General features: G+C 39.1%; 2 protein-coding genes across 2 annotated transcripts; one reads left to right on the top strand and one right to left on the bottom strand.

Moving 5' to 3' along the window:
* Positions 1-3,716: 3,716 nt before the first annotated feature.
* On the bottom strand, positions 3,717-9,552 carry LOC135085593 (uncharacterized). Its single transcript, XM_063980365.1, has 4 exons — positions 9,269-9,552; positions 6,364-6,550; positions 4,086-4,424; positions 3,717-3,993 (listed from the first exon to the last, which is right to left on the bottom strand). The coding sequence occupies exons 1-4, from the start codon at positions 9,330-9,332 to the stop codon at positions 3,717-3,719; spliced, it is 867 nt and encodes a 288-aa protein (XP_063836435.1). The 5' UTR covers positions 9,333-9,552.
* A 306-nt stretch (positions 9,553-9,858) lies between these two features.
* LOC135085762 (gamma-secretase subunit pen-2) lies at positions 9,859-11,762 on the top strand. The gene is made up of 3 exons (XM_063980564.1): positions 9,859-10,061; positions 10,152-10,256; positions 10,897-11,762. Exons 1-3 carry the CDS (start codon positions 10,001-10,003, stop codon positions 11,034-11,036), a joined length of 306 nt encoding a protein of 101 aa, XP_063836634.1. The 5' UTR covers positions 9,859-10,000; the 3' UTR covers positions 11,037-11,762.
* The last annotated feature ends 3,300 nt before the right edge of the window (positions 11,763-15,062 follow it).

Here is a 15,062-nt window from a genome sequence, read left to right as displayed (position 1 = left end):
GACCATCGTGCCCATTACCTTAAAAACTTCCTTGGTTAATTGAGATTTTAGAAAGGTATCACAAGCCTATGTGTTCTGTAATATTTTTATCTTATGGCTACTTGAATAGCAACTAGTATGAAAACTGCAAAAATGAGTTTTTCTCGTAATAGTTAAACTAGGACTGCATAGTGGCATTAAATACAAATGGATAATTTTTAGCGTAGGAATTTTAATATAGCAACATTTAATCATCATCATCATTTCAGCCATAGGACGTCCACTGCTGAACATAGGCCTGTACCCCAATGATTTTCATAATGACCGCTTGGTAGCGGCCTGCATCCAGCACCTTCCTGCTTACCTTTATGAGGTCGTCGGTCCACTTTGTAGGTGGACGTCCTACGATGCACTTTCCGGTACGTAGCCTCCACTTGAACCCTGTTGCCCCATTGGCCGTCCGTTCTGCGTTTTTGTGATTACTTAATTTTTGTTTTAAACCTTATAAATGTGCCTATAGACAGATACCCGTGATAATACACAGCTCGGAAACGTGGATTTTTTGGACAGCGTGCTATGGAAGGGGCTATGCTCGGGTTTCTTTACGAAATCGTATCAAAAATTAGGAGATCCGTAAACGACCTAAAGTCGCTGACATACCTCGACGGATCAGCAAGCTGAAGTGGCAATGGGCAGGGCACAGTAGTTTGCAGAACTGAGGCAGCAGGGTTAAAGTGGAGTCTACGTACCGGAAAGCGCATCGTAGGACGTCCACCTACAAAGTGGACCGACGACCTCATAAAGGTAAGCAGGAAGGTGCTGGATGCAGGCCGCTACCAAGCGGTCATTATGAAAATCATTGGGGTACAGGCCTATGTTCAGCAGTGGACGTTCTATGGCTGAAATGATGATGATGATGATGATGATGATTAAATGTTGCTTTATTAAAATTCCTACGCTAAAAATTATCCATTTGTATTTAATGCCACTATGCAGTCCTACTTTAACTATTACGAGAAAAACTCATTTTTGCAGTTTTCATCCCAGTTGCTATTCAAGTAGCCATAAGATAAAAATAATACAGAATAAATAGGCTTGTGATACCTTTTTAGAATCTCAATTAACCAAGGAAGTTTTTAAGGTAATGGGCACGATGGTCTTCCTACATTTTTTTTACACGATGGCTGATCAAAAGTGCAAGACAATGAATTAAATTTTCCTTCTTCTCTGCAATTTCTTAAAATTTTCATACTTTTAAACTAGTTTGTTGAACTTTAATCTTTTCCTTTGATAGCCCAACTATCCCTTGTGATAAGGAAAAAAACTAGATTGAAAAGTATCCTCATTTGTAGAAATGGTATGAGAAAAAGTAATCGCAGATGGCAATTTTCTAAAAATGCACAAAAACTTGAAAATCTTGAAAACGGTGATATTTTTACTGGGGTCAAAATTGGATGTTAGGGAGACCATGGCGAGGCCTACCGATGGTTACAGGGTTATCCATTGTTTTTGGGACACCCTGTATATTAACCTATACTACCATAATAATAATAATTTTCCTATTTGTTTTGGTATTTATGTTAACACTGTTTATTAGCTTTTCAGATAGATCAGTAACGTTGTTTGTTACGTCGTCCCATTGAAAAACAGTTCTAAATCCGTATTCAAAAGGGTCATTTCATTTTGATAGAACGATTACTCGATAGGATCGCAAGTATCGCAATTCAGTGTTTTATTATCGTTGAAGTTTTGTTACGTGAATAAGGCCCGGTTTTTTGATTCGTAGTTAAAATAACCAATAGTCAAATTTGACAGATGTCAAATGACAAGTGGTTAAATATCAGAAAAAAATGTTTTTCGAACAATGGTTAGCTTGACTTTTAGTACATTTTTTAACTATTTGTTAACATTTAACCATTAGTAGCAAAATTTAACGATTTGTTATTTTAACTATGAATCAAAAAACTGGGCCTAAGGCTACAAGATGTTGGGCTATCGATTCGAAGATTGTCCTTGATAGGCAGTTACCCCCACTAGAAAAAACCCTATAATAAGTGAAAGTGATATCAAAACCACGCGCACACGGCTGTTTTCCGCACAGTGATACAATAGAACAAGACGTGAGACCGCAACCGTTACAGGGTTTGTCTCCTGTCTTTGTCTCACTCACACTTAGCAAGTGGAGCAAAAGGTCCTCCTCAGTCCACAATATAATAAAGACTGTCTTGTTTGTATCCCGTTAGACCAGTGGTTCCCAAACTTAATTAGTCTACTGCCCACTTTGAGAATAAATTATTTTTTAGCGCCCCCCATTTTTGTAGTCAAGAGTCGAGCTCAGTCGACGTCTAAGAGTCCTCCTAGTAGATGACGCCTCCCAAGCCTCTACACAACGTCCCGATTTTTTTTCTGGGTCTCTTACCGCCCCCCTTTAAACCTGCAGCGCCCACAAGGGGGCGTTATCGCCCACTTTGGGAAAGACTGTGTTAGACCATTGGTTCCCAAAGTGGCAAAGGGGGCGCGGGCCATCTGTGTACTTTAAGTATAAAAAACCTGCGACCGCTGAGAGAATGCATTCCAGACTGCTCGATACGACCAATAAAATAAATAATCTTGACTGGAGGAGTCGAAAAGGTTCGCGTCTCAAATAAGTTTGGGATTGGCGTTAGACGATAGCGTTAAAACAATCCACTCACGGGCACACGGCTGCTCGCCGCACAGCATGGGCGCCTCGTCCTCGCCGTGCGCGCAGTCGCGGCGCCCGTCACAAACATACATGGCGAGCACGCAGCGCGCGCCGCACGCGAATGCTCCGTGCGCGCACGTGCTAGCGCCCGCGTCTGTAAGAGGAAACTTGTATTATACAGGATGTCGCTTTAGGAACACAAATAACACCGGTCAACAAAAAAAGAATTTTTTTTTTGCGCATGGATTTTACTTATTATATTCTGATTATATAAGCAAATTTATATAAAAAAGTGCGATTACAAATCAAAAATATTTGCTTTTTAAGAAGTTATGGCGATTTGAATTTTCCATCTTCATAGTAGAATGTCTCTAAAGATGTACGTCACATTCTCATTGGGATATATTTATAGATAATTGTGGGGGCTTACTCACAAGAACAAGGGGCACGCTTTCATCAAAATATAGTGGGATTTGAGAGACGACGTTACCAAGGCCAGTATACTGAAAGCACGTTAGGGTTAGATTTTTATGAGAAAAATCTTCTATGGAACATGACAGGAAATTATAACTTTTCATTTTTAATAAATATTTGGACTCTATTTTAAATTTTCTCTTGTGAGAATGAATCTTAAATGGATATTTGGTATGTTTTAATAATTAGAAAGTATGAAAGAAAGAAAGAAAAAAAAAATTTGGCAACAAATGGAATCATCTCTATGTTCATGTTTCATACATTCATTGATATGAATTTTTCTATTTTTTACATATGCAAGCAAATTCAGAATAAGTTTTTGTTGTTATTCTTGTTTCTAGGTTATAAAGCAATAAAAATAAGCTATGCATAACCCATGCGCAAAAATACTGTAGACAGTTGTAATTTATTCTATCACAGCACACTCACTGCGGGCGCCCGTCGCACAGTCGCGACAGCAATATAATTACGCGCGAGCGATAAGGATGGGTAGCTTGGAGTCATTGGACAAAATTCTACGTGCTCCCGGACCAGACTATAGGCATAGAAATATAGAGATGCCTCTAAAGCCTTGTACGCACTAGTCGAGCCTGCTATAGACAGCCTGAGCTGTGATGCGGCTTGCTGTATACAGTCTGAGCTGTGATATGGCCTGCTGTAGCCTGCAATATACAGCCCGAGCTGCTGCGCCTGCTGTATACACGCGAGCTGCTGTATACACCGAGCTGCTGTATACACGGTACTCACGCGGCGGCTGCACCAGCACGTGCTTGGCGCGGCTGGCGGGCGGCGCGGAGCAGACGACGCGGCCGCTGTCGCGCGGGCTCAGCTCCAGCTTGATCAGTTGGCTGCCGGTGCTGTTCGAGGTTATGGTGTGGCCTGCTGTATACACGCGAGCTGTATACACGCGAGCTGCTGTATACACGCGAGCTGTACACGCGGTACTCACGCGGCGGCTGCACCAGCACGTGCTTGGCGCGGCTGGCGGGCGGCGCGGAGCAGACGACGCGGCCGCTGTCGCGCGGGCTCAGCTCCAGCTTGATCAGTTGGCTGCCGGTGCTGTTCGAGGTTATGGTGTGGCCTGCTGTATACACCCGAGCTGCTGTATACACGCGAGCTGCTGTATACACGCGAGCTGTATACGCGGTACTCACGCGGCGGCTGCACCAGCACGTGCTTGGCGCGGCTGGCGGGCGGCGCGGAGCAGACGACGCGGCCGCTGTCGCGCGGGCTCAGCTCCAGCTTCACCAGCTGGCTGCCGGTGCTGTTCGAGGTTATGGTGTACGGCCTGCGGATGTAAACAAGGGTTCGTATTAAAGCCTGGTCCGTGAGCACGTAGAATTTTGTCCAATATTGCTGCACCCGCAGTGAGTGTGCGAGCGCGACAGCAACATAATTACGCGCGAGCGATAAGGATGGGTAGCTTGGGGTCATTGGACAAAATTCTACGTGCTCACGGACCATGCTTTAGCAGAATAAATACAAATGTGTAGGTCATCTTCATAGAAACGCACCGAGCGCGGTTTGTATGTGAGCGCGCCAATACGTATGCGGCGCGCACGCACACACTGACAAAATTCGGCGCAACTCCCAATTCGTTAGTTCTTTCGTTTCAGCCAAATGACGTCCACTGCTGGACAAAGGCCTCCCCCAACTCCCAATAATCCACGCTAAATTACGCGCGCTCACATACGGGTGGAAACGATAAGTGATCTCACTCGATTATTTCTAAACTATACAAGATATCGAAAAACTGGTTACTGATCCTGAAAGTGCTTCACGAGCTCTTTCAAACGGTACGAATAATAGGTTAAACAATAAACTGGAACTATCCGAAAATTCAATGTTTAAACCGCGCTCGGTGCGTTTCTATGAAGATGACCTACTAATTTATATTTACTAAGAGCTCTTACACACGAGCAGCACATTGACGACAGCAAAGGCGACCGCAGTCGCCGTCACTTGTCGGCAGCTAGCCGTCGACGTGCCCGCAGCAAGCTGTCGACACGTCGACGTCTGCCGTCGACGAGTCGACAGCTTGCTGCGACGACCGTGTCGGCGTACGTCTTTGTACAGGAGCCAGCCAGTTGAAAATGGATTTCATTGAAGAAACACTATTGTTGCATTTACTCCGTCGTCGTCGACGAAAGAGAAAGAACCGGTCATTGTGGGTTTAAGAAATGTTATTGAATAGAGAACGAGACTACACACACCGACGCCCATGCTCTATTTTTTAATGTTTTATTATGGTAGCCTTCTAAATTCGAGTTCCATATTATTTCATTGTTTTTGACAGCACTAATTTTTTAGCAATTCCGAATCAATTTGTTCGGAACTCATTAGGTGTGCGTGTAAGCTCCTGGACTACTGACAGTTGACCTTCAAAATGGCGGAGGCGGCTAGCTGTCGCCACCTGCCGGCGGCAGCCGCGAACGCGTCGACAGCACGTCGGCAGCATGTCGACAGCTAGCCGTCGCCTTCTGACGTCGACTGCAGTTACATGCGTCGACAGCAAAATGCTGTTCGTGTGTAAGAACCCTAAGAGCGTTTTCACATTGGGGCGTTAGAAACGCGACAGCGGCGCGGCAGCGGCGTTTTTGTAATGTGAAGGTATGCATCCACTGTCACATAGTATGAAATTTTCGGCAGCGCGTTTGTCGCGCTGCTAAATCGCCTAAATGTGAAAGCGCTCTTATGTCGTCATCAGATTATTAAGGCTTTAAGGGTGTCAGAGCTGGCAAAATGCTAGCGTGAGGCGGGCCGACAAGTAAAAACTTACTGTAGGAGCGTGCAATTAGTGCGTGCGTGCTAGAATGAGTAGTGTATGTGTTACAGTAAAAACTCATAAAATCGGTCAAAACCACATGATTGCAAAAATCTGTCAAAAATGATATTAATTAACTGATGCCATAAGTCAATATTAATTAACTGATGCCCTAAGTCAATATCACTTTTGACTGATTATTTCCAGTTGAAAGTGGTTTTGACAAAAGGCATTAGTCAAAACGACTTTTGACTGCAAAAATCTTTCAAGTGATTTTGACTGATGTCCTTGGTCAATTTCACTTTGACTGACTTTTCCAGTAAGTGGTTTTGACTAATGCCTTTTCTTAAACCACTTTTGACAGCAAAAAAGAAGTCAAAAGTGGTTTCATTTGAAGACTTTTATACGAGTAAGCCAGCTCAAATATCCATCTCTTTCTCTCTGATATGATAACACTACTCACTTGTCCATAACAGTATTGTTGAACGACAAATAGTTCCAGTAGTAAGCGGGCGCGGTCTCGCCCTTCAGCTCGCAGATCAGCGTGAGATTGTCTCCAGCTTGCTTCACGATGACGTCAGCGAATTCAAGCTCGCCCGGACTGTACAGGTAGAGGGACGGCTGCTGCTGCAGGAGCATCTCTGCTGACCCTGGAAATAGGGTTGAGAATCGAGTGAATATCATATAGGCTAGTTAATGTAGAAATATAAATAAATAAATATAAATAATTAGGAATAATTTAGGATAACACTTATATAGAACAAATGCTTCACTTAAAATAACTTTCACAAAATGTCTAAGATTTCGGTGTGCCTATTGGCAAAGGCCTCCTCCAACTCCTTCCATTGCCTTCTGTCCTCCGCCACTCTCATCCATAGAGGTCCTGCGGTCAACCTCAATTCATCCTCCCATCTTAAAGCCTTGCGACCTCGGCTTCTGGCGCCATCTCTTGGGTACCACACTGTCAACCGTTTACACCACTTCTCCTTGTTACAGCGTAGCATATGTCCCGCCCATCTCCATTTGAGTTGATCGATGCGTGTCAGGATGTCTGTTAGTTTCGTTTTGCACCTGATATCTGTATTTCTGGTCTTGTCCATTAGTTTCAATCCTAGCATGCTCCTTTCCATTCCTCTCTGACACCTTGCTAGTTTGTCCCTATGGCGTTTTGTCAAGGCCCAGGTTTCGCAGCCATAAGTGATGCAGGGCAAGATACAGGTGTCAAAAGTCTTCCGTTTTATCCTGGTACCCAGTTCCTTACTTTTCATTATTTCTTTTAAAGCCCAGTATTTTTTCCATCCTGTCGCAATTCTTTTGTCTATTTCTTTTGACATTTGGTTATTTGGCGATATTATCTGGCCTAGATAAACATAATCCTCTATGTATTCAAGTTTTTGACCATTGATGTGAAGTGTTATTGGAAGAGGACCCAACATTATTGGAATCTATGATACAAACTTTAGCAGACCGAAGCAGAGAAGTAGGTCTAGAAATGAATTCAAGCAAGACTAAAATGATGACAAATTTGAACATAAGGCAAACTTAATGCATTAAAGCATTCTCGACCAGTTTACCTTCGGGTAAATTTTCACGATTAAGAATTTTTAATTCAGATGTCAAGTATCAAATTCAACATATTGACTTTTATTAACAAGGAAAATAGTATTGTTTTGTTTGTGTAATGTATGCCTGATATTATGCCTCCTTATGCATAAACATCAGATCAGAATCCACACAAAAAATGTGTCACATAAATATTGTGATGCATCACTTGGTGGAATAAGAATCTTGTAACAAATAATGATTTCAATATGTGCATATGTATGCACCAAGCAATAATTAACATAAACAAGCCCTATAAATGGAGAAACAATAATTAAAATCAATAATTGACCTTCCGACTCTTATCTTTTGCATAAATAAAGGATACAGCTGTGGTGTGATTCATAAATTACTTTCAATTAATTAGATGTTTGTGGAGTTATGTACTTTGGAGATAAAGTTCTCAGGTTTCTCATTGTTAATACATGAAACTGGACTGGTGACAACATTACAATATTTATTTAGTAACATCACTACATGTTAAAAACAATGTCCCTTTCCTGTCTGTCTGTCCATATGTATGCTTTGATCTTTAAAACTACGCAACGGCTTTTGATGCATTTTTTTAAATTGATAAGAGTGATTCAAGACAAGGTTCATATGTATAAAACATGCATATTTCAGAAGAAAAAAGCCAAGAAATTCCATTGCAATGGTGCGAAGCCAGGGTGGGCTGCTAGTTCACTTATAAAGGTAGCAGGAAGGCGCTGGATGCAGCCTGCTACCAACCAGTTAGCCTATGTTCAGCAGTAGACATCCTATGGCTGAAATGACAATGATGATTCGCTTAGGTACAACTGTCCAAAGATTTATTGCTTTGGCTGGATGAACAATCAAAAGGTCATACCATGTCTTGATTGACTCAGTATTTGTCTTACTACCTACTTGGGAAGAAAAAAAAAATTAAGCTATTTAAACCTCATTTAATTTAAGGATGATCTTGATGTGGCGTTATCCATACAAATAAGTATTCTATGCTTAATATGAGCAATCGGTTGTACCCAATTTTATACCTATAACACCTGCAAACTGTACACAAAAAAGCAATAAATAAAATTCTATTCTGGTAGGATTTACATGGCTTCTTCAACTGAAATAGTGTGACTAAAACAAAATTTCAGACTTTACTACTTCATTAGCATGTGAAATACTACATTTACAATTCAATATTTCACATAATTATGTGTAATTAAGTACCTTGAAAATTGATTTTCTAATTGGGACTCTATGTAATAGTATTGGTCTGACATAGCAAAGTTAAAGGCAACAATTTAACTTATTTTCTGTGCATTCAGGATCTAAATGGAAAGATTTTCACTGACTAATTCAGGAAAACAAGTAATTTGCATATTTTTTACAATGTTGACTGATACCTATAACATTGTAGAGACAAATAAACAAACTTTAAGTACCTATGTGCCAATTTTATACATAACTTTCTACAAATACCAGCGCAGAAGTTCGCGAAAGTGAAAGCTCATTCAGATTTATGGCAAAAATACCTATGGCCCCCGTTATGATACCAAAACATAACACCATACAGAAAAAATGGTCATGTACATTTTGGAGGGTTTCGGCAATAAAACCGGTTAAGAACACTTAACCTCGTACGCACATTATTACCACCGTTAATATACTCCAGTTAACAGCCAGCCAAGGACTTTTTAAAGGCTAAAATCTTAAAAAACTAACATAACGTAGCGCACGCTTCGAACAACCCCTTAATATTTTTGATAAACAAGATCGACTTAAATTATGGTACATACCTGAACTCAGGGAGAAAGTAAGGACGATAACACTAAATAACATAAACATTATTGACGATAACATTTCTATTTACTTTTTAAAACATTTTCACTATTGACATTCAACAATTTACGCCATTTTTGTTTCGGTATCGATAAACGTTTCTTTACAGCCATTGGGCATTTTATTCGAAATTCTACAAACACATTACTTGCTCTGATTAATTATTTTTAGGAATATTTACAACAAACATTGTGATTTCAATAAAAGATGGCTTTAATTTGATCAATGTGTATTTGTTATAATTGTTCTTAGGCAAGGTAAGTAAGAATTAAATCTTTTTTGCTGCGTATGTTGAATCGTTGTTTCTTCAAATGATTTCATTACACGCAGCAAGGGCCGTTCATGTCAACTGCTATCACTAAAATTAAGCACTATTACTTGATTAGTAATAACTATATTATTAAAATATAGTTTTGGTATAGTGTTTTAAGGAAATTAAATCAAACAAAATTGATTTATCAATATTTGTCACAATTTCAAAAAGGAAAATTCACGTAGATTAGGTAAAAACGTGTAAAAAGGAATGTGGCACTGGATGACGTATCTTTTGACAATGACAGCTCATAAATCGTAAATTTCGCATGTAAATTTTCACGATTTTCACCAAAATATCTGGAGATTGTTGTTAATTTTTATTAATTTAAATTAAATAAACGCTAATCCTCAATCTGTATTCTTGAGAAATCACTATGGATCTTAACAGGCTCCCGAATGACAGAAAATTACAGCTATGCAGATGGTATTTCAAAGGTGAATTGTCGATTTTCTCATAAGTTTTTATCAGTGCGAGAATCGTTTATAAAAATCATCAATTTCGTTTATAAAAATCATCAATTTCAGTTGGATGCTTGTTGCTGCCGTTCGTGTGGGCTGTGAACGCGGTGTGGTTCTTCAAAGAAGCTTTTGTGAAGCCTCCATACGATGAACAGAAGCAAATTAGGAAATGTAAGTAGAAATACATAACACACTGCTCTTTGTGTTTAATTGTTTTTTCGGTAATAACTAGACTAAACTTTGTACGTGACTAAGCCAGAAAGCTGACCAACCCAATCCTTCTCCTTCCTTCCAATAATAAACCTTGAAAACTTTATTTTAGTAATTACTAAATCAAAATGCAATCAAAAAACTTACAAAATATTTAATTATACACTGTCTGCATCTATCTATACCTACTAACTGGTCCACTACATCATTTTCATAAATTAAATAAAATCTAGTCCTCCATTTGCCTTTGATAAATAATTTCTCTAATTTAGTCGTCCTCCTGCAGTGGAGACTAAATGACCTGATGGTGACAACTAAATTTTCTTCATCATCATCATTTCAGTCACAACTTTCTCCTCACCTCCCACAATAATTTCCACAATGGCCGGTTGATGGCCATTAATTAGTTTTCTTAATCGTGATAAATAATGTTTCTTCCACCTACAAGGTGGACCGACGACATCGTAAAGGTAGCAGGGAAGCGCTGGACGCAGGCCGCTACCAATCGATCAACATGGAAAGCATTGGGGGAGGCCTATGTTCAGCAGTGGACGTCCTATGGCTGAAATGATGATGATGATAATGAATGTTTCTTCCACAGATGTGATGATGAGCGGAGCAGGCGCAGCGGTGTGGGCCATCGCACTAGCAGCCTGGGTGGCCGTCTTCCAGCTAAACAGGGTCTCTTGGGGACCCACAGGAGACTCGCTCTCCTTCATAGTCCCTTTAGGAAGAGCTTAAGACTAGTATAAATTGTAACTGAGGATTGCAATGTTAACATTATAGGGCTGACATACTGATGTCAGATATTGCCACTATTAAATATCTGATACTGCTTGATATGTTGTAGTATGGATTGTTGCAAAGGCCAGCAAGATTATTTAATTGTAAAATTTATTTACTTAAATTGCTTCAATATTTAATTTTGAGTCCTATACCTATTGTCAGCCAGATAATCAAAATTAAGACATCCATAATGCACTAAATAATAACTGAAAGGTTTATAATAACTCTACTAAGCATTCCTTTTACTAACTTGACTGATTTATTTATTAGATTTGGGCTAAAACTTAAGGTCTAATACTAAACACTGGAGAGAAGTTGACCATCAGCTTTGAACTTAATTTTTTTTGATTATTTATTTTGTTGATGGTCTGATGACACTTTACTTTCTTCCTTCTTTATTACAATAAATCAGTATTTGTTACTTGTGTTATTTGCAGTCAAATTGTAGATCCTGGCTATAAAGGACTTTCAGTGATTTTGAAATGACAGATTGAAATAATTCCCTTTTAGTTCTTACTAATATCTTGTCCATTTAGGCACACATGCTATGCATTAGAAATATTCAATGAAATGTGGCTTACTATGATAGCTAATTAATTTATTTTATAAGCTGTACTTTTAATGTTCTTAGTCTAGAATTACCCTATCTGGGGGCACGGCAGTGCCCCCACCAAGTCGAGCAAAAAAGCGGCACGGCCGTACCATCCTTTTCTCGAAGCAAATTCAGGCCATTTTCGACCGTCTGTAACTTCGTTGTGGATAAAACTAGAAGGCTGAATTTTCATTAGCTATGCAGGCATTGTAAAGACACGGTATATTTAAAATTTCATTCAATTTGAACCAGTAGTTTAAGAATTATAACGGGTCAAAGTTACTTAATTTTGTCACTCACTGACTGACTCACTGACTCACTGACTCACCGATCATCAAAACTCTAAGGCACTTCTAGCAGACCTAGAAGCTTCAAAGAAGAACAGTCACGCCCCATACAAAAAAAACCCAGACCCGACAGAAACGAGACATACCTCAGTTTTTTTGTCATGTCTTAATTAGTTAAATTATAAATTTTTTATATTTGAAATCGATGTATAACACCAAAATATTACCCTTTGTTTTTGTTCAGGCGTTATACAAAAACTAATACAAAATGCCTATTTATCACCAAAATTGGTATATGTATGTACCTAAATGTCTATTACAGCTGCTATGGAATGTATCTAGGTGACCTGGAGATACAGCCGGATTATACAGGGTGGAAACGAGAAGTTACAAAATCCAAAAATTCTATGTTACCAGCTTCTATAATCTGTAACATATTATTTGGTACCATTTGAAAGAGCTCGTGAAGCACTTTCAGAATCAGTAACTAGTTTTTCGATATCTTGTATAGTTTAGAAATAATCGAGTGAGATCACTTATCGTTTCCACCCTGTATAATCCGGCTGTATCTCCAGGTCACTTAAATACATTCCATAGCAGCTGTAATACACATTTAGGTACATACATTTACCAATTTTGGTGATAAATAGGCATTTTGTATTAGTTTTTGTATAACGCCTGAACAAAAACAAAGGGTAATATTTTGGTGTTATACATTGATTTCGAATATAAAAAATATATAATTTAACTAATTAAGACATGACAAAAAAATTGAGGTATGTCTCGTTTCTGTCGGGCCTGGGTCACAGATGACCGTTCTTCTTTGGAATATAAGTAGTGTTTGGTGTATGAATCAAGGAAAAACTAAAATATTTGGGGGCACGGTAGTGCAACCGCCAAGTCGAGTAAAATTTTTCAATTTCGGTCCAGTTTTCTAGATACATAACTGCTGTCTACAAAATACAAAAAGAAATGATATTTGGGGGCACGGTAGTGCAACCGCCAAGTCGAGTAAAATTTTTCAATTTCGGTCCAGTTTTCTAGATACATAACTGCTGTCTACAAAATACAAAAAGAAATGAGATCCCATCAAAAACAATACTTGTCAAAAAAACCAAGTCTCGCAACTCAGTTGTTCTACGGTAAAAAGTTGTGAGATCCATGTAATACCAAGTCCAGGCCAGGAAATCTTTAACGTTTTACATAAATATATTGACTTGGCCATCGCATGAAAACACGTGTAAATTAAATTATTTAGTGCGATGGCCAAGTCAATAATTTATTAATCATCTCTCTCTGTCACATTGTTGAAGTGTGACAGAGATGAAGAAATGTATTAGAAATTGAGTAATTCTAAACTACAATGATTGTAAATATAATTTATGAAATAAAACATAATAATCGATATGAAAACACGATTTATTTGATGTAGTAACCCTACCTTAGTTTTGTACATTATATACAATATAAATTGGCTAGTATTAAAATAATATACCGGTTGTTGTTTTCAGTAACCCCTAGGCCACACACACACCGCGGTAACCCGAAAATTCGTGCTATAGCGATGTGTAACCAAGTATTCGCATATACTTCGGTGCTTGCATAGTCGCAAGGGCTTCGTTACGCTGTCGCTCGAATGTTATCGCGCTGTATGTGGCCCAGGGATATGCGATATTCAAGGAAGACGAAAGTAGGCAACTTTGCAATTCCTTTGAGTGTCGTAAAACATAAGTCACAGTAAATCTATACAGTATTATAAATCTAAAGTAACTCCATCTGTGTGCGTTTTCACTCAGCGATCGAATCGAAAAGTTTTTGAATCATTCCCTAATTTTTTTCTAGTCTGTAAATAAAACACTGAAAACAACACGCTTTAAATAAATTAAATAGATTGTATATAAATAAAACAGTATAAAACCATTTTGGTTATTCATATAATAATCCATACAATTTCTGGAGAAATTAGTCAAAAATCTTTTTACTGTATCATGTAGCATATTCAATAGAAATAACATAAAATGAAATAAGAATTCACACGTGATAAAACAATTTATCTACTTAAAAATAAAGACATAAATAGCAGCAATATAATTGTTGAACCACTCGCTAAACAAAAATATTCTAGATTTTCTTTCCTTCGCTTCAGCAGTACGTAATTAAAATTGTCATTTTCTGCACCTGTAGGTAGGGTAGGGCTCAATAAATTAAGGGGTAAACCCTGGAGATCAGAACTCATGACCACAGAGCTGGCAAACCAATGAGCTACCATGGTAGACTCATGACCACTGAGCTGGCAAACCAATGAGCTACCATGGTAGACCACTGAACTGGTACACCACTGAGCTACCATGGTAGACCACTGAACTGGCACACCATGGTAGCTCAGTGGTGTGGAGGCCATGGCCTAATACGCCCACCACGAGTGTCGTCATTTCTAAATTTGGAATTGAGTACGATGTTTATCAGTTACCGTTTTTTCGTTTAGAGAGTGGCACAATATTTATTTGATACCATTGAGGAATATAAACAAATGCAGGTGTTGTACGCAGCCAACTAAAGCCCGGTCTGTGAGCACGTGGAATTTTGTCTAATGACCCCTAGCTACCCATCCTTATCGCTCGCGCGTAATGTAGCTTGAGGTCATTGGACAAAATTCTACGTGCTCACAGACCAGACTATAACAATGTGGGGAACCCTGACCCTGCAAACCAATAAGCTCAAAACTTTACTCAATTTCAGTCAAGCATTGCTTCAGGATTTTGATTGGTTTAATTTCGATATTTATACAAATCACAAGACAAAATCTATGACTGAGATTGGACAAAGTTTTGAAAGTTGTTCTGCAATACATGTTTCCTAGGTGACAGCACATCCGACTATGCAGTTTTCTTGCAAACTGGCCTTCATTACAACGCGATAAAACACCATTGTGTTTAGCTTGTCCTGTAGTCCTCCCGTACATTATTGCCGCAATGCTGGCTGCATTGGAATGACTAAACTATAAAAATCCCTGTTTAAATGGAGATTCCTTTAATGTCAATAATTATAAAATACGATCGATTGCCTCAGATCGGACTGAACACATGACTTTTCGCGTGCCAA

Source organism: Ostrinia nubilalis, chromosome 29 (genome assembly GCF_963855985.1).
Source record: "Ostrinia nubilalis chromosome 29, ilOstNubi1.1, whole genome shotgun sequence".
NCBI lineage: Eukaryota > Metazoa > Arthropoda > Insecta > Lepidoptera > Crambidae > Ostrinia > Ostrinia nubilalis.
This window is presented reverse-complemented; position numbering and strand designations above follow the sequence as displayed.